The 20,932-nt window shown below is 43.7% G+C and overlaps 1 protein-coding gene across 4 annotated transcripts in view; it reads right to left on the reverse strand.

The window, feature by feature from the left end:
• Nucleotides 1-20,932, reverse strand: part of Cux1 (cut like homeobox 1) — a 293,336-nt gene that overhangs the window by 76,108 nt on the left and 196,296 nt on the right. For all 4 annotated transcript variants that reach the window (XM_021161668.2, XM_021161666.2, XM_021161667.2 and 1 more), the window contains exons 7-8: nucleotides 14,634-14,710; nucleotides 11,066-11,132 (exon numbers count right to left, since the gene is read on the reverse strand). In XM_021161668.2, coding sequence (XP_021017327.1) covers nucleotides 11,066-11,132; nucleotides 14,634-14,710 — 144 coding nt within the window. The remainder of the gene's footprint in view (nucleotides 1-11,065; nucleotides 11,133-14,633; nucleotides 14,711-20,932) is intronic.

Consider the following 20,932-nt stretch of genomic DNA (forward strand, 5'->3'; position numbering starts at 1 on the left):
TGTGTGTGCATGTAGGAACTGTTAGGAACAGGGTGGGTGGCATATATATGTATATGCATATATATGGGTTTCTCTGTGTAGCCCTGGCTGTCCTAGAACTTGATCTGTAGACCAGGCTGGCCTCAAACTCAGAGATCTGCCTGCTTCTGCCTCCTGAGTGCTGAGATTAAAGGCAGGTGCTATCATGCTCAGCCTTGGAAGGAAGTCTTAACTAGTCAGTCATACTTTCCTGATTTCCTTTATGGCTGGATAACTTTGGTTGATACAATCTCTCTATCAGGTCAGGAGCAATGTCAAACCATTGGCCCGTATTAGGCTATGTTTTCATTGTTGTTATTTTTTTTAACTTTTAATTTTTAACAATTCCAACTATTATTGTTGTTGTTACTATTACTATATTGTCTATTTTATTATTATTTTGTGTCTACGTGTGAGACTGCAGTGTGCCCATGCCAAGACATGCATGTGGAGGTTAGATGAAAATTCCAGGCAGTTGACTTTTTCCTTTCACCTTTATGGTCCAGGGGAACAAGCTCAGATCATCAGGCTTGCAGGGCTGAGACCTTGGCCTCTGTTCAAGGCCAGTATCTGCTATATAGCCTAGACAATACAACACCCTTTTATTTTAAAACCAAAACCAAAACCAAAACCAAAACCAAAACCAACCAAACAAACCCTGGAAAGTCAAGTCTAAATAACTTGTAAGAATTCACTGATAGGAATCCACAGGTTCAAAATAAATGCTCTAGAAAAGATGGGTCTCATTGCAGAGGGAGGGTTAAGGTAAAGTAGTATAATTTGCTGCTATTTGGACAGGGCATGTGATTGCCGCACTGTAAGGGCTCATTCAGAGCGAGTCTCAGTAAGAGTCTGAATGTCAGCCCTGAAAGGACCTGGACATTCAGATAGTGAGTGAATCCAGAACTCTTTCAGAAANACACCAGGAGGTTATCAGGGGATGGAAACCTAGGTCATTCTCAGCTACACAGCAAGTTAGAGTCCAGCCAGGGAACATGAGAACCTGTTTCAAAACAAAACAACTTCTGTTCCTATTGACATAAAATGTTTGAGAAAGTCACTACCTATGGATCATACGGTTGCTAAACAATTCATTTTAGTAAGTAGGTAGTTAGAGATGAGGTCAGCAAAGCTTCATGGTTTGTTGGTTTTTTTGTTTGTTTTTGGTAAAGACAAGAAAACAAATTCCCATATGCCAATTGTAAATATCTGGAAAATAAATGATATACAATTGGGATATAATTATTAAATATGGACAGGGCTGGAGAGATGGCTGGGCAGTTAAGAGCACTGATTGCTCTTCCAGAGATCCTGAGTTCAGTTCCCAGCAACCACATGGTGGCTCACGACCATCTGTAACGGAATCGGATGCCCTCTTCTGGTGTGTCTAGGACAGCTACAGTGTACTCATATACATAAAATAAATAAAAATCTTAAAACAAAACAAAACAAAACCCCCAAACAACAAACAAACAACCCTTGGGGAATTAAAACAATGAGGTATATGTTCTATCTACAGAAAATCAAATTTCAAAATGCCAGAAGAGAGAAAGCTAATGATGACAGTCTATATTTGGAGGTGCATTAAATATAAATAAGGGTAAATCTACTGCCTGAGCTAATTTATAAAACTTGATAAAGTAGCTGGACGTGGTGGCACACGCCTTTAATCCCAGCACTTGGGAGGCAGAGGCAGNCGGATTTCTGAGTTCAAGACCAGCCTGGTCTACAGAGTGAGTTCCAGGACAGCCAGGGCTACACAGAGAAACCCTGTCTCAAAAAACCAAAACCAACCAANCAAACAAACAAAACTTGATATAGTGACAAGAGGCACACTGTAGAAATTAGGTAAGTAAAGGCATTAAAAAAACTTCAAAACAGAAGCAGTCAGACAGTACACAGACACAGAAATTAAAGACTGATGGCAACTTATCACAATAAAGATTTAGGCAGATGAAGTGAAATTACAGGCAGAAAGAAGTCAGGGATGTGTAATTCCTTATGTCTGGCCTGTACCATAAAAATATTAGGCAAATTGGGATCTAATATGAAGACTGAGTTGGGTGTGGTGCTGCCTACCTGTAACCACAGGCCTTGAGCTCACAATCCTCCTGTCTCAGCCTCCCAGACCTGGGATTATAGGTGTGCAATGCCACATCTTGCTCAAACATGATTCTGAAAATATTAATTTANAACTCATGCAGGCTAGGTTCACCTGCTCTGTAGGCAAGGATGACCTTGACTCTAACTGCCAGAATTACAAACACACTACACTTGTAATTTATACAATACTAGGAGCTGAACCGAGGGCTTCAAGGCAGGTATGCACTCTATCCACTCAGCCCCAGCCCTAGAAGGTCTCATATATTCATTTGCTAAAACCATCAATTACTTCTAAGAACAGTTAATATATATTAAAAGAAATTCAAATTTGTGCAAGAGGTGTCCTTTAGTGGGAAGCAAATAACACTGGTGGCCGATCACTGAAGTGGTGCTGAGCAGCAGAACTGTGGAATGTGACTGAATGTCATGAGAAAACAGTAATAGTGCTGACAGATGAGGCTTCACATCAGAAACTACCCTGGATAGCTGACAGCCTTCACAATGGGGAAATCGCTACACCACACTAGAACAGTAACAGTCATAAAGACGAACTTCTGGGTCCAGAATCAGATCTCTCCATAGACTCTATGCTAAGTAGGCAAGAAGGGGGCAACCCTGAACATTTCCTCATCTGGGAGTTGGAGCACACTGGTGTGGAAGGGCAGGGAGTCTGAGGGGACTGGCTTTGGCATGGGATGAACTGTACTGTGAAGTGCCTGTGCACAGGACTATGATCTGGGACTTTTCCTAGAGGGACGGGGAAAAGCAAGGGAGGATCTCAAGCAGAGCAGCTCGGAACAGGATTATTGTATTTTGAACACTTGTAGCAGATCCTTGGATTCACTCGGAGAAACTGGCAGTGACAGACAAGTAGATATGGCAAAAAGTGATGCTGAGGGAGAAAAAAAGCCTAGGTTATGGTGGTGGTAGGAATGAAGACAGTCATGGGAGAGAGACTGGGATGGATTAGACAGCAGGGTAGCAGAGAGTCAAGGTGGACCCTTGGTTTCTGGAACGAGGGGAAATAATACATCTCTAATGGGAGGGNACAGAAACCACAAACAGAAGGAAAGCCGCCTGGAGGGAAGAGAGAAGCTCTGGAANGCAGTTTGAGATGCCCTCCATTCACCCTTTCTGCCATCCACCCACTCACCCACCCCTCATTCATCCCATTTCCATCCATCCATCATCTCATTCATCTGTCCAGTTTATCCNTCTATAGGCTTTTGTTACTGCTTTATAAGAAATACATATTAACCTTGTATCTGTCTAATAAATTGTAAATAGTTCATCCATGTCTATCCACCCATTCATCTCAGGCATCCACCCACTCTCTGCACTCGCCTTACTGTCTGTCCATCATCCTCCCTCCCTCCCCTCCATCCATCCATCCATCCATCCATCTATCCATCCACTCACTCTGCTGACCTCTAATGTTTTGTCATGGCTTGGCAAGAAATTATATATTGGCCATTTCCTACTTACATACCGTAAATGTTTTCTCCATCCTCATATCACTCTTATATCCTGTCCACCTTCCACCTCCACAAAGCTTTGAATATCCCATAGGTTCTCTACTTTTGGCATCATGCTTAAAAAGGCTCTTCCACCCACTTATTATATAAATCCCCACCTAAAATCCATCTTCGTGTTTTCATGATTTCTTTTATATTTATATTTAAGACATCCAGGCTTTAATTGGCACAAAGCGCAGCCTTAGCTTATTATGTATATTCTCAGCCATTTGTTCTACTGCTTGTTGAAGATTCTACCTTTCTCCAACTTATTTAGGCTTGAACAATTTTTATATATAACTTGTTCTTCTTAATTTTGAAAACTTCAAAAATATAGAAAGCTCCTGAGGAGAAAATAACAATCAACCATATGGCCTAAACCAGAATTAGCCAGTGAATACGAACAGACCCCTTCCCATTGTTAGCGACCAATTCTGGACTTCTGATTTCATTTGGGCTTTTCATAGGAACTGGAGAGTCTCCAGTCTTCTGTATATTCTGTAAACCTTGCAAATTGTAAAGCTTTTTTAAGGGTGGAAAGATCACAGAAATACATCCAAGTAAGAACAGTCACAGCTAAAACAGTGAAAAGGTAAAAATACACACTGTCTGATAAAATTCGGAGACTATGCCCTGCTTCGTGCTCCGGGCTGTTTGGAGAACATTCAGAACACTACAGAGTTTTAATTTTCCCTCCAGACTCCTTAGGGTTATCTTTCNGAAGCTAGGAGGGCACCAGNGTGGTTGTTGGGGGGTTAATCCTCACTGTGTTGAGTGCCCCCAAGTCCTCACTCTGCTCATCCGAGCAGTAAATCTGTAGGCTCAGGAGAGCAATGCGGCTGGTTGCAGGAGCGATGCCATAACATTCAGCATTAAAAATTCATTCTGCAGGCTCGCTTCAGAACTGGCGGTCTGGCGGGGAAATATGAGACACCCCACTGTCTTTCTGGCAAATGGAGACATTCCTCAACATCTAGCACCTTAGGAAGAGAATGAAAGGGCAAACAAGCCGTGAAGGAAAACAATGAGCTCAATTATCTGGCTCTACGCTGGCTTTCCTATAGGAAACATTTCATTCTGCTTCCTAAAAGTTTCTCAAGTGCAGGGGAGATGTAGACGGTGGATTCCAAGGGCTTGCCAACAGAGCTCCAGACCACTGAGAGACCCTGTCTCAAAAACCAGTGTGGATGATTTCTGAGCAACTGAGGTAGTGTCCTCTGCCTCCACAAGCATGCACAAATACACATGCATGTGCCTACAAAGNTTCTTACATGCTATCTTAGAATGAGGACCCTTTTTGTCCTTGGTGGGTATCTAAGTGTCCAGTATCTTTCTTTAAATAAAGAATGTAACCAGCCCGTAAGACCTGAATTCTCCAAGACATTTGCATTTGGAGCTCACCTGGACACCGAATACTGGGGCTTCTGCAAATCATCCTGCCCTCACAGACTCAGTCACAGTGAGCTAGGAGTGGCTCATACACTGAATTGTTCACACTTTAACACATGGGGCCTGCACAAATATGGCATATCTACACTAAATTATAGTGACTGTGGGATTACTATGTTCGTTTGCTTCTCTGTTACTGTGACCAAGAACAACTTGGCTAGGAAAGGGTTTATTTCATTTCACAGCTTATAGTACATTCTGAAGGGTAGTCAGGGCAGGACCTCAAGGCAGGAACCACTGAGGAATACTGCTTACTGGCTTGCTTAACCTGCTTTCTTATACAACTACCTGCACAGGGGTGACACCATCATGGAATTCCTATGTAGACCAAGTTGACCTTGAACTCAGAGTCCCATTAGCCTCTGTCTCTGGAGTGCTAAGATTAAAGGTGTTCACAGCCTGGCTTCCAAAGTAAACTTCAAGGGACATGTTTATTAAGGTGTTAACAGCTGTGGAATAGTTTGACCANGAAACTTTTGGTCCCCATAGTACCAGCACCTAAAAGGCAACTCATTCAAATTTCAAACTGTAGACAGAGTTCAAGGGCTGGGAAGATGCTTCAGTTGGTAAACATCTTGCTGTTCCAATATGAGGACCAAGTAAAATACCCAGAACCTATGATAAGAAAAGGCTGGGCCCAGTGGTGTGCACTTGAATTCCTAGCTCTGGGAAGCAGATAGAGGCTCACCCTGTAGTCCAGATAGTCTAGCTCCCTTGGTGAGTTCCAGGGTATTAAAGGGCTTTGTCTGAAAAAAAAAAAAAAAAAAAAAAAAGGGTGTGTGTGTGTGTGTGTGGTGGTGACCTGAGGAAAGACAGAGAGCTTGTTTTCTAACCTCTATATGTACCTACACATGTGCATTGCATCTTTATACAAAGGCACAGGCTTGTATACAAACACACACACACACACACACACACACACACACACACACACACGCATGCACAGAGTAATAATCAAGTATCTACTGCATTTGGACACACAAAGCCAGCCTCTTCTTTCTAGTCCCACCCCAGGAGACTGGAACAGGAAAGTCCCTGGCGATGCTCCAACACTGAGTTTTAGATGTGAAACAAGGATGGAATCCTACCAAGTGCACTAACGCCTCTGGAAATGAGACTGGTCCCACTGAACTCTCTATTCAGGCCCAAATCCTCAAAAATTAGACAGAATTTGCTTCTCTGTTTTTAGGGAAATTAATCCAACCAAGATAATTACAGCAACTCACATTGGAAACTGATGACTCATGAGAAAGATGGAAAACAATTACCTTCTTAAAGTGACAGGGAGAGAGTGCTGCTGAGGTTTCAGGACCTCCCTTTGGTCTTTATAAATTTACTGAGGTATATGTATAAGGAGTATCATAGCCAGCCTTGGCTACGTAAAGTTCAGAGCCAATCTGAGCGACAGAATGAGATGCCTCCCTACCCTGGCAAAGGCTGGATGTTCAGTGTATGTTTATGTTTTTAATCCCAGCATTCAGGAGGCAGAGGCAAAGTTAGGTGGATCTTCATGAGTCTAAGACCTGGTTTACACAGTGAGTTCCAGGCTGGCCAAGGCTCCTCAGTGAGACCTGTCTCAAAGTACCACTGATAAACTAACAAGCAAGCAAACAAAAGGGAGGTGTGGCAGCTGGAGAGATGGCTCAGCAGTTAAAAGCATCGGTCACTCTTCAGAGGACCCAGGCTCAGTTCCCAGTAGATACATGGCAGCAAACACCCATTTGTGTCTCTAGCTGCGGAGGATTTGATGCTCCGCACTGGACTCCTTGGGCACTAAGCATGCCACAGTACTTTACTTCAAGCTGAGAGGAGGAGGCAGCAGCCTGCTTGGGCACTGCCTGTCCACACCTCATTCATGCAGTTAACATAGTACAGGCTTTCTCAAGGACTGCCACAAACAGCAAGTGTGGTGACATTTGAAAATCCACCATGTAATAGTCCAGACACATCTATACACAGGCTGCCGCCGCCTCTGCTCACCAGCATGCNACTCATACTTCCCATGGGACAGTCATGCCAGGAGCCTCTGGCTTCCTCTTTCAATTCCTGCCTCCTGTCCTCTGCTGGAGCACAGAGGTCCCCAGGCCTGCAAATCAGAGTTGGAGTTCTCTGAGCAATCAGCTACTAACAGGAAGCCTTGTCTTTTTCAGAGCCTGCTGCAGGGTGTGATACACGCTTGTCATAAACTGTACAAACAACACAGCATTTCTTCATCAATGTTGCTTTTGTAATGTATTATGGAACATTTGCATACATAATGTCTTTTCATAAAGACAAGCAGAGGTGAAGAATACAACATGCAGAAGTATTAAGAAATATGACATTTTCTGGTAGGAAAGTTTGGGAGTAACTTAGAGTAACCTTAGCTATAGAAAGATTATGTTTGCCTTAGGATTCAGTCTTCTCTCTCTTCTTTCCCTGAACCCAGCGCCTTGAATACATCGGGCATACACTCTATTACGCTATAATCATCTTTNTTACGAGATTGATTTTTTTAGTTTTCTGAGATAGGATTTTACATAGCCCAGGNTGGCCTCAAAGTTGCTTTGTAGTTCAGACTATTTTTAACCTGTGATCTCCCAACCTTAACCTCTTGAGTGCTGGAGATTAAATCCAGGGCTTCCTTCACACATGCAAGCTAGGCAAGGACTCCAGCAACCAAGCCACACCCTTCTAGCTAAGGTGGCTTAGCTAGAAGGGATAGAGCATTTCATCACAATTTAAACTTGCTTTGCACTGAATCTGCCCTGGTGGTCTGCAAAGTGTTCCTTGGCCTCCTCCTCCACCCTGGGTCCACTGTGGAGGGAAAACTGAAATAAAAAGCCTAGGGCTGGGTAGAAAGCTTGGTGNATAAAAGTGCTTTTCTGCCAAGCTTGGTGACCTGAGATCCATCCCTGGGCTCCACATGGTAGAAGGAGAGAAGTGGTTGTCCTCTGACCTCTACGTGTGCACCACAATATAGTGTACAAACACACACACACACACGGTTTTTAAGAAGTGCACTTTACTTCTTAAAACTTTACTGCCACTGCAACAGAGGTGGAGAGAAGTGGGTGGCAGTGTGAGCCACCAGGCCCCTCTCAGGGTGATGGCCACTGCCTGCTGAAGACAGCCCCAGGGAACCGTGAGCACAGTAAAGTCCATGCTGACAGACTTCCTAAGATGTCACTTTAAGGTCCTTAAGGTNCTACCTGTGCATTTGCCATGGGACACAGGGAGAATGAAACTTCAGGGTGACCCTCTGAGAAGGAGGTACATTAAAAAAAAAAAAAAAAAAACAACCCAGAAATAATGCATTTATTTAACCCAGCAATGGTTATAATGTGAGGGCCTGCAATCCGCTCACACAACAACTGTTTGGCAAGCCCCCCTGTGTTCCAACAAATATTAAACTGTGCTTGCCATTTGTCTACTGAATCTTGCATTAATAAACATGAAGAAGAACACTTTACCTCCCACTCTCAGTGATGGGACCAAACAAAGACCAGCTGTACTCATCAATGGGGCCTTGTTCTGTGCATAAAGGCTAATTACATTTTGCTTCAAGCCTACACATGGAAAACTTTACTGCCACTGTCCCTATCACAGCCAGCCAAGCAGTCCCAGCTGACGCACAGCTGAAATGACTGCAAAAGCAGCAGTTAGGGATGGGGGTGGAGGGCTCCAAGTGGCCTTGTTGCCTTTGACCTGTACCCCTTTCCCCTGCAAGGGTCTTGGGTAGCCCAGATTGGCCTCTAAGGATAGAGCTGAAAATGACCTTTAACTCCTCCTCTGCCTGGCCTCCACCGCCCAAGTGCTGGGATTAGAGGCATGTGCCGCCACACCTGTTTCTTGTAGTATTGAAGATCAAGCTCAGGGCCTTGTGGATCCTGGGCAAGCACCCTATCAGCTGAGTTATATCCCCCAGTCTGTGTGGCTTCTTTTTAAATTCGGATGGTCGGCGGTCTGAATGACTGACAAGCAGTGTGTATCCTATAAATTGACAAAACTTCAGACCAACGCTGTTCAGGAAATGTACACGGGGTTCTGCTGAGCGTTCCCAGCTCTTGCAGGGACGGTTCTCCACACTCCAACCTCTCCACAGTCTCTCAGTAATGCAGCTGTCCTTATGCCCCCTGTACAAGAGAGGCCCTGGAGGTCACAGTGTGGATGAGGAACAGAGGGCTCGCTCTCCCAGCAGCCTTTTCTCCCAAGTCTACGTGCTTCTCTGTCTCCCACTCTCTTCCCAGGGTCTCTGTCAGCCATGTTGAAGCATTCTACTGAGGTTCTTAGAGATGTTTAAGACCATCCCAGAACTCATTTCTCCCCAGCATAGGAATAAAAATACGTCTGTTCCAAAAGTTGCAGCTGAAGCCGAGTGAGGTGACAGTCCTTTCAAAACTGAGAGGAGGACAATGCAGAGGAGGCAGCTAGTTGTTGTATTTAGCTTGAGAGAGGGTCTTGCTTAATAGCTTAGATTGGTCTAGAACTTGCAATCAGTCCTTTTGCTCCAGCCTCCCCAAAACAGTTTACAGGAATGTGCCATCACACTTGTTTTTGCTGGTGGTGTTTTTAGACAGGCCATGCTATCATGTAGCTCAGACGCCCTCCATAGTCAGGGATAACAAAAGCCCTAGTCCTTCTGCTCTCTCTTTCCTGGTTTTCTGTGACGATACAGATGAATCCAGGGGCCATGGATATAAGGGAAGCAGTTTCTCAACTGACCTACACTCCCAGGCTCTCTCCTCCGGTGTGTTCTCTCTCTCCCTCTCTCTCTCTGGTGTGTGGTGTCTGTGCATGTGCACATGAGTATGGAGGCCACATATCTGCCTGACTCTACCTTCCCAGTTAGCAAGCCCAGCTTTTATCCAGGTCTTCATGCTTGCAAGCAAGCACTCCCCTGTCTGAGCTGTCTTCCTAGCCCTACTCACTCCTTTCTAATCAGAGAAATAAAAATTTAGTCTAGGCTAACTGAAATTCAAACTTTCCATCAGCCCACTATACCCATGGCAGGTCTTCCAAGAGGCTGATGTAGCCTGGTTCTTTCACAGACCCCTTACATCTAGACAGATTCATCTAGTCCCATAGCCTCACCAGGTATGGTAGTACAGCTACAGCCCCAGCTACTTCAGAAGCAGATGCCTGAACGCAGGAGTTTGAGACAAACCTAAGTAGCACAGTGAAACCCCTGCTCAAAACAGCACAGAGAAGAGGACTGGGAATGTAGCTCAGTGGGTAAAGCACTTGCCATGCAGGGAAGAGGACTGTGCTTTGGAGCCCTAGTAGCCACCTGAATCCTNGACCAGCATAGTAGGCCTGAACCCAGCAGTAGGAGGCAAAGACAGGATATCCCCAAAGCAAGTGGCTGTGTCAGTGAGTTCTGGGTTCAAGTGAGAGCCCCTGACTCAACATCAGGGTGACTAACCATTGAGGAAAACATCTGACATCCACACCCAGGTGCACACATGAGCATATGTACCCACATACATGCATATGCTCATATGTACATGCACATTGAAAGCTCTTAAACCCATAAAATAAAATAATATAAAACAAAAAGTCAGATGTGGTCACATCTGTAATCCATGCACTTCTATAGTGAGACAAGAGGTGGAGACAGGAGGATCACCTAGAGGTTTATAGACCATCTAGCCTAGAGTATACAGCAGGTTAGAAACAAGAAGAGAAACCCTGCCTCACCAAGGACTGACTCCCCAAAGGTGTCCTCTGATTTCTCCATGTATACTGTGGGTAGAGAAAGAGAGAGAGAGAGAGAAAGAGAGAGAGAGAGAGAGAGAGAGAGAACTTTCAGTGGGAAGGATATGATGCAGGGACTTATTGTGCTGGCACTGTGTCTTGGCAGCATGACAGGAGGTTGAGCATCTCATAAGCCATCTTCTGTGGCTTAGTAACAGCAGGGTCATCTTGACCAAATACAAAAAGAAAAGAAAAAAAGAAAAGAAAAAAAGAAAACCAGAGGATGACTTCACACAGACACTTACTTTGCAGTAGTTTCTTCATCATATTTGGTTTTCAGGTCAAATAATTCTGTTCGAGTTTTTTCCAGGGCTAAAAGGCAAGGACAGAAACCATGATATAAGACCCCAATCTTGTTTTTTGTTTTTTTGTTTTTGTTTTTTTTTTAAAGACAGGGTCTATGTCCTCCAGGCTAGCCTTGAACTCATTAGATAGCCAAAGATGACACTGAACTTCGGACCTGTCTGCCTCTACCTCTCAGTGCTGAGATTACAGGTGTGTGCCAACCCCCAGCACCTGCTTTGTGAGATGCTAGGGCTCNGATCCAGGGGTTTTTGAGTGTTGGGTAAGTGCTCTTCTGATTGAGCTATATCCCCATCTCTTTAGGTTGCTTTTTTCAAAGATGGGGTTTCATGCACCTCAAGCTGGCCTTGAATTCTTGATCTCCCTGGGTACAATTCCCCCGGAATAGGATTACAGGTATGTGCTATCAGACCAAACCAGGATAGCAATTGCTCAAAGTAAAAGGAGAAAAGTCCACAAAGATGGGAGACACACAAAGAATGGAGAAGAAAATGTCCCTTACTCTCTGCCTCATCTCTCTGAAGTGCCTCCTTCTCTAGAGAACTACTGTCCATGGTTTGCTGCATAGATTTCCAGCTTTTAAATGTCTTTTACCATCAAAAGCCATTTCTATATACAATTGCAGAAACAGTTGCATACTTCATGTCTCCACTAATCACAGACCAAGTGTATGGGGGAGGGCTCATATGATTACAATGGAGCTGAAAAATTCCTACTCCCTGGGGGCAATATGGCTGCCTTATGACTTGCAAGCCTATGGTAATTGACCACAGCTATAAATAACTCTGCTACTAGTTTATGCATTTCTATATAATACTTCAAAAGGTTGTGTGCAGATATGCTCGCATCTGTGTGTGTGGAATCCAAAAGACAAACTTGAGTGTGTTCTTCAGATGCTGTCCACCTTGGTTTTTTGTTGAAGCAGGGTTTCCCATTAGCCTGGAACTCACCAAATGGGCCAGGCTGGCAGGCAGGTGAGCTCCAGGGAGCCTCCTGTCTCCATCTCCCCGGGCTGGGATGGTAAACATGCTCCACCATGCATGGCTTTCCACATGGGATCTGGAGGCTGCTCTCAGACCCTTATAGGTGTATGCTATGGAACTGAGTGACCTCCTCAGCTACGAGAACACTTTCAGTCATTATTTTAAAATTCTTGCACTCAAGCTGGGTGTGGTGGTGCACGCCTTTAATCCCAGCACTTGGAAGGCAAAGGCAGGCGGATTTCTGAGTTTGAGGCCAGCCTGGTCTACAGAGTGAGTCCAGGACAGCCAGGGCTACACAGAGAAACCCTGTCTCGAAAAACAAAACAAAACAAAACAAAACAAAACAATCAAAAAAATTCTTGCACTCATTAGAAAAAAGTTTACTGTGGTCTGGAGAGATGGTTCAGAGGTTAAGTTTACTGTGGTCTGGAGAGATGGTTCAGAGGTTAAGCTCTTGCAGAGGACCCAAGTTTGGCTCCCAGTACTTGTGCTGAGCAATTCACAACTGCCTATAACTCCACTCTAAAGGGATCTGATGCCTCTGCAGCCACCTGTACTCACGTACACACACACACACACACACACACACACACACTCACACGAAAAGTTTATTTTAAAATAGTATGCTCTGTGATAGGAGCAAACCCCTCATCTATGGACTGTCAACTTGATTTACTGGCTGAACTGAAGAACCAGGCAGAGTGGTGCATGTCTGTCATCTCGGCACTGAGAAGGCTGAAGCAGGAGGATGCNTTCCTGGCCACTTGGGTAACAAGGTGAGATCACTTCTCATTGAGGGGCTGGCCAGCCCCAGTCCTTGTCAGCATTCTCATGTTCACATCACCATGGCAAAACTGTCTCATGAGATTTCTCAGAATAAATCTTATCCATCCANCCATCCCCAAGTCATGATAAGAATATCTTTTCTTTTCTTTTCTTTCTTTTTTTTTCCCCAAGACAGAGTTTCTCTGTGTAGCCCTGGCTGGCCTCGAACTCAGAAATCTGCCTGCCTCTGCCTCCCAAGTGCTGGGACTAAAGGCAATGGGCCACCACTGCCCAGCAAGAATATTTTCTGAGGTTCCTCTTTTCCCTTAGTGTTAGAAGTTTTTCCATGCCAAGACACAGGTAGAACAATTAGTTTTACTTCTTTTTTTTTAGACAGGATTTCTCTGTATGGCCCTGGCTGTCCTGGCGCTCACTTTTAAGATACTCAGAAGGGAAGCTTCTGGATAAAGAACTGAACATGCCTATCCCTACACACCACCCAGCCAGCCTTGAGAGCATGGCATTCCCATTCATGTGCATAGTGCCTGTGTGATCATGTTCCTATACTCTCAGCAACGAGTGGCATGACCTGTTTTTAAAGAGCTGACAGTGATAGGAAAAACCATCTTTTACTAATAGTTTATCTGCAAATGTCTGACTGTTAAAAACCATTAGCACTTCCCCTATATGANGTACATTGCGCCTGCAAGCTGCCTGCTCCTTCCTTTATTCTTTTGTTTTTTTTTTTTAGAGATTTTATTTATGTATTATATGTAAGTACACTGTAGCTGTCTTCGGATCTTATTACGGGTGGTTGTGAGCCACCGTGTGGTTGCTGGGAATTTGAACTCAGGATCTCCAGAAGAGAAGTCGGTGCTCTTAACCACCAAGCCATCTCTCCAGCCTCCTTTACTCTTCTACTGGACTGCTTCTTCATTTTCTGGAATTTTTAAGTTCTATATTTATATAGTGAGCAGTGTGTAGACATATGGGTATACACACATGAATGTGTAATGTGAAGACTGGATAAAAGGTTTTGCCCATGCTAGGCAGGTGCTCTCCCACTGAGCCACGGCCCCAGCCCCTCCCTGGGGGAGTCTAGGCAGGNGCTCTACCANTGAGCCACGGCCCCAGCCCCTCCCTGGGGGATTCTAGGCAAGTGCCTCATTGATGAGCTACATAGCTTAGTGGTTGCAGTTTTGGACTGTTAAACTGCTTGTGACTATTTTTTGTCCCTCTAACATTTGTGTTCTAAGTTGGATCATGATGTCGTCTCCTTTTTCTTCCCACATTTAAAGATACTGTGCTGCTTCCTTTTCAGAAAAGGAAACAAAAAAAGAAAGGCAAACTTTAGTATAACCTTTTTTGGTATCTTTTAGAATTTAAAGGTTCTGTTACTGCAGTTCTGAACTTCATTTTGGGTAGAACTAAGTCTCCCCACCCCCATTATTGTTCCAAATGAGTTGTCAGCTCTTGACAGTTGGTGATTTAGAAGTGTTTGTTGGAAAGAACAGGAAGGATAGCTGGGGCAGGGAGGGAGAAGGCAGGAGAGCCACCCACATCTACATTTAGCAATCAGTGCAGTGACTAATGCAGCCAGGTAGAGCAGCCTGGGACATAAGCTTCAATTGTGTGGGCTCAAGGCTCCTAACTGCAGGATCCCTAGTAGCAACAGGTAGTAGAGGGGCTGGGAACAGGCCACGAGACCACCCGTGTTCGCCCACTTCCCATGTGGCTTCAAATAGGGTGGCGAACATCGAACCTGTTTGCAGAGTCTGGAGTTTGTGCTCAGCTTCCTCCAGTTTTGAGGTGGTGGACATCTGTGTCTCTTGCAGCTTTCTGGAAAGAATTAAAAAAAAAAAAAGAAAAAGGAGACAATGAATCCAAATTGGTCATGTTTTGACTACTGAGATAGGCTGTGTGCCCGAGCCCCACTGATGAACACGCTTCTGTTCTCCGGAAGGCCCAGCTGGAGGCAGCCTTACAGTGCAGCTTGACTCTCTGCACCTCAAAGTTGTGAATGCATATTAAACAACGTGGAATGTGAACCCCCTGGGGTCTGACATGTGGGGCAATTGGTGTGGAAGGTCCTCCTGTATGGAACTTGTTCCGAGATGGTGGATATTAAAAAGAAGTGAACCAGCATCATCATACNCTCATTGTTTTCTGAGGTTGGGGAGAAGAATGATACATTTACATTCTGCTGACACAGAAAAGGAATCTGTTGGCATAAAGGATGTCCTAAACAGATGTGACAGCTGTCCTTTCCTCTAAAGTGGAACGCAAATGCTACTACAGTGGGTGGGGGAGGGGGGACTTGAATATCTGCAAGCAGTTTACTATCCCCATGGTCTCCAAATGTAGTTCCCAGCCAAGAAATGACATGTTTTCCTCTGTGTCTGCAGAAAAAACAGGAATCTAAAATTAAGTTCATCATTTTATATTATATGAATATAACATATGTTCAACCCAATAAACCTGAGGGTACAAAAAGGGAAAAATGACAGCTTAAAAATAATAACAGCCAACTTTCTGTCACCTATAGAAAAACTGTGCTAATATTTTCCTGCCTGTCTGTTATAAAATGGGATGTGTGCTGGGGCTGGAGAGATGGCTCAGGGGTCAAGAGCACTGCTTGCTGTTGCAGAGGACCAGAGTTCATTTTCTAGTCCCTACATCAGGTGCAAAAGCTCCAGGCGTTCAGAGCCCTCTTGGCCTCCACAGGTACCCCTGTGCACACGTGGCATACCACACAAACACATTCATATGCATAATTAAAATGAAAAACAAATCTTAAGAAAACCCCACTTTAAATATAGTAAGTACAGTGGGTGTCTGTGTGCGCATGTGCATGAAGTGCAGGTGCACTGGAGTGGAAACTGGAGGCCAATATCTATCTATGTGTTCCTCAATTGTCTCTTCCCTGACTTTTTGAGACAACGTCCCTCACTGGACCCTGAGCTCACTGATTTTGGCTAGATTGGCTCGGGAGAGTGTCTTAGCAATTAATCCACCTGTTTCCATGCCCCAGGTCTGGAATTATAGATGTGTAGCTCTTTTTTACAGGGGCACTTCAGTTTGTATAGCAAACATGTTACCAACCGAGCCACCTCTTTAGTCCCCAAGAGTTTGTTTGTTTGTTTTGTTTGTTTTGTTTTTGAGACAGAGTTTCTCTAAATAGTCCTGCTGTCCTGGAACTCCCTATGTAAACCGTTAACTCACTCACGTGCCTGTGCTTCTCAAGTGCTAGAATTAAAGGTGGCTCCCCATGGCTTTAAAAACCAAACTTAAGAGAGGAAAGAAAGACAGTCTTTTACTTTCTCCACTCCTCTGTACTGTTCTGCAATGCACATAGTGACCTAAGTGACTACAAGGCACAGGGACCTACTATGTGCCACACAAGGCAGGCAAATAATGTAATACACACCAGACTGCCAAATATTGTGCTATCAAGTAACATGTACCATACAGGTATACAGTAATGTTAACAGTGCAAAGTAAAGTAACATGTAACAGTATGTATAAATTAAATTATAACATGCTATGATGCAAAATAATTTCTTTTCTCCCCTTTTGTGGAGGGGAGGGTTGAGACAAGGGTTCCCTGTAGCCAAGGCTAGCTTCCAACTCTAGATCCTTCTGCCTCTGTCACAGATGTGACGGGTCATGGGCCATGAAGCCCTGCTAACAGACCAATTTCAATGGTCACAAGCTATATGCAATTTTTGTGTGTGGGTGTGGGGGAGAGAGCTAGATATTAGGAACCTTCCCAATTAAAAATCCTCTAATTTAAACTCCTGCCAGTATGTGTTTGTGTAAACCCTGCCAGCACTGGATAAAATCAAATTCAATATTTATTGCTGTCTCTTTGCATGCTCAATTTTTGGAATCTGTCAACTTTCAGAGGTTTTGCTATTGTTTGTTTGTTTGTTGGGACAGGACCTCACATAGCCAAGGCTGGTCACGAATTACACATCTTCCTGCCCACACATCCTAAGTGATGGGACTATTGGCATGTACTACGATGCCTGGCAAGTAAAATTGATCTTTCATTTTAATTAATTTGTAAAAGCTTTGTGCATATATAGATGATTAACNCTTAGGGATAAGAGCTTGGGTTGGTGGCTAAGGGCACTTGCTACCCTTAAAAAGACCTGGGTTTGGTCCCCAGCACTCACAGTAACGAGNTCATCACTGTGTATGACTCTGATTCCAAGGGATCTGACACCCACAGGCATGCATACGGTACACATAAGCTCATGCAGGCACCCACACACATGAAAGAAAAAATTATAGATATACATACATACATACATACATACATACATACATACATACATATAATTTGGGCATGGAAAATGACTCAGTGATAAAGAGCACAGATAGCTCTTCCAGAGGACCTGAGTTTGGTCCCTAACGCCCTTACCAGGCAGCTTACACTGCATATAACTCTAGCTTCAGGGGCTCTAGCACAGCATTCTGGACTCTTCAGCCCATATACTCGTGTTTGCCAATTCATATGCAGAAAGGTACACATTATTAAAAATAAAAGTCACACAATTTTATCTTATATGTATAATTTTTTTCATTTGTTGATATCTTTGTTTTTTAAAAGATTTTTTATTTCATTTATATGAGTACACTATTGCTGTCTCCAGACACACCAGAATGGCATCGGATCCCATTACAGATGGTTGTGAGCTACCATGTGATTGCTGGAAATTGAACTCAGGACCTCTGGAAGAGCAGTCAGTCAGTGCTCTTAACGGCTGAGCCATCCCTCCATCCCCCTATTTGTTGATATCTTAAAAACATTATTATTACTGNGTTTTTAAAAATTTTTGTTTTAAAATTTAGATGGTCATGTTGACATAATTTTTCAGATACAACTAGAAAGATTTTTCTATCAAACTTTTCTTTCAGTATAGAAGAATTGATTATTATTCAAATTCCAGCTAGTTTTTTTTTTTTNTTTTTTTTTTTTAAATCGGTGTGTGTGTGAAGGCCAAAAGTTAAAGTTGGGTTGGGTATCTCCTTTGGTCACTCTCCACCTTATTTATTGAGGTAAAGTCTCTAACTGAAACCAGAGCTCACCAATTCTGGCTAATCTATCCCAGGATTCTAAATTGCTGCTAAGATTGCGCCACTGCTCTGGATGTAATACTGTTCCTTACACTTGTATAGCCCATGGATATACTGAGATATCTCAGTCTTTAAATCAGGTTTTGGGTTTTTGTTGTTGTTGATTGAGACAAGGTTTCTTTGCGTAGTCCTGGTTGTTCTGGAACTCAATCTGTTGACCAGGGTGGCCTCCAATTTAGAGATCTACCTGCCTCTGCCTCCTGAGTGCTGGGATTAAAGTGTGCACCACCATAGCCCAGACAAGAAGTTCTCAAATTCTGTCTCTCTCCCCCAAATGCCCTTCAGGTCTCATTATGTATCCTGGAACTCATTATGTAGACAAGGTTTGCCTTGACCTCATTGGGATCTGTCTCTTCCTCCCNAGTGCTGGGATTAAAGGCGTGCACCACCACGCCCAGCCTCTCTTTATTTTTTGTTTTGAGACTGGGTCTCATGTAGCTCAGGCTGCCTCAAACTTGCTATGGAGCTAAATTCCTTGTACCTCCCCTGTGCTGGGATAGAATCTGGAACATTCTGCCAACACATGTATTGAACTTAACATTCCAGTTTTCACTCTTATCATNGTGATTGTTTGGCCAGGCTGCTGTGAATTTACTAAATCATAATTTCCACGAACAAAAGAGTTATGGTTATACATGGCCTGTATCTCTATATCCAGTTTTCATGGTGGGAGGTTAGACTGATGTATTTTTCTGCCACAACCAGCAACACAGCAAGAAACTGCTTGCTTTTCACATCCCTTTTTGAGACCACACTTGGAAATCATGTTATATATAGCCCAGGTCGGCTTCCATGTTGTGGGTGATTCTGTCTCCACCTCCACATTGCTAGGATTATAAGTGTACATCATCATACTAGCCATTTTCCTTCTTTAAAAAAAATGATTTTAATTATTTGTATGTGTGTGTGTGTGTCTGTGTGTGTATGTGTGTGTCTGTGTCTGTGTGTGTGTGTATGTGTGTGTCTGTGTGTGTCTGTGTGTGTGTCTGTGTGTGTGTCTGTGTGTATGTGTATGTGTGTGTGTGTATGTGTGTGTCTGTGTGTATGTGTGTGTGTGTATATGTGTGTGTGTGTATGTGTCTGTGTGTGTATGTGTCTGTGTGTGTGTATGTGTATATGTGTGTGTCTGTGTGTGTGTGTGTCTGTGTGTGTGTATGTGTGTGTGTATGTGTCTGTGTGTGTGTATGTGTATATGTGTGTGTGTGTGTGTGTATGTATGTGTGTGTGTATGTGTCTGTGTGTGTGTATGTGTGTGTGTATGTGTCTGTGTGTGTGTGTATGTGTATATGTGTATATGTGTGTGTGTATGTGTGTGTATGTGTATATGTGTATATGTGTGTGTGTATGTGTGTGTGTGTGTATGTGTGTGTTTTGCATCTGGGTTAAGTCAGAGCACAACTCTGGAATTGGCTCTCTTTCCATTTCATGAGAGTTCCGCTGACCAAACTCAGCTCACCAGGTTTGTGCAGCAAGTACATTCATTCATTTTCTGTATTTTGTTCTTTGAGACAGGGTCTCACTATGTAGTCCTGGCTGGTCTGGAACTCATTATGTAGACTAGGCTGGCCTCAAACTCACATAAATCTGCCTACTCCTGCCTCCTGAGAGCATGTGCCACCATGCCTGACCCTATTTTCCTCATATTTATTAGTTTATTTTTACTCGTTTTTGTTTGAATTGGGGTCTATGTATAGCTCTCACTGATCTGGAACTGGCAACATAGACCAAACTGGCCCCAAACTCACAGAGGTCTAAGATCTGAATGGCTCTGTTTCCCGGGTCATGGGATTAAAGGCATGCATCAGCAGAACACCTAGCTTTTCCTCTTTCTAAACTGAGCCAATGAAGTCAGCATCACAGTATCCCTGAAGCTTTTGTGAGACACAGGAGGTGTCCTAGTTAGATGTAATTGTCAACTTGATACAGCCTAGAGTCATCTGTGAGGAAAGCCTTAATTGAGAAATTGCCTAGATCAGATTGGCTGGCAGGCACATTAGGGGTGGGGAGTGCCTTAATTATTAACTGATGCGAGAGAGCCCAGTGCACTCTGGGCTGCACCACACAGGATGGAGAAGGAAGAAGTGTGCCTCTATTGTTTCTGCGCCAGGTTTTTGCCCTGACATCACACAATGATGAGTTGTGACCTAAAAGACAGAAGAAACTTTTCCTCAAGTTGTTTTTGGGTATAATATTTTATTATAGCAACAAAAAAGTAGGTAGAATTGTTGTTGTTGTTGTTTGTTTTTAATATTGATGGTAGAGACTGAACTGGGCATCATGCAGTTAAGTATAACATGTATCAGGGAGCCTTACCTTAGCTTTGGCATCTTTTATTTTTGTTTATCTTTTGTAGGAAAGGTCTTGGTCTATATCCTATGCTGGATTAGAACTCATGATCTCCTAGGTGTGATGGTGTATGCCTTTAATTCTAGAACTTGCCGGCAGGCAGATTTCTTTGAGTTTTAGGCCATTCTGGTTTATATATCGAGTTCCAGACTAGCCAAGGTTACATAGTGAGACCTTGCCTCAAAACAAAAACATAAATGGAACTCATGATTCATAAAAGGAATGGAGACTCAGGAATACTGGGATCCTAAGTGGGTGCCAGTGTACCTGGCTCCTGGGATCTTTTTGAAGCCACCCTTAGAACTCTGATGATCTATGAAATCAATGGCCAATAGTACAACAAAACCGCACGCCAGGACTGGGAGATGGCTAAGTGAGTAAGTTGTCACCCAGGCTGAGGACCTGACCAATTGGTTTAGCTCAACTGGAAAGCTCGAGGTTTAGTAAGAGACCCTGTCTCAAAGAATAAGGTGGAGAGTGATAGAGGAACACACCACACCTCACACTGACCTTTGGCCTCTACACACACACACACACACACACACACACACACACACACACACACACACACAC

The sequence above is a fragment of the Mus caroli genome, chromosome 5, assembly GCF_900094665.2.
Source record: "Mus caroli chromosome 5, CAROLI_EIJ_v1.1, whole genome shotgun sequence".
In the NCBI taxonomy this organism is placed as follows: Eukaryota; Metazoa; Chordata; class Mammalia; order Rodentia; family Muridae; genus Mus; species Mus caroli.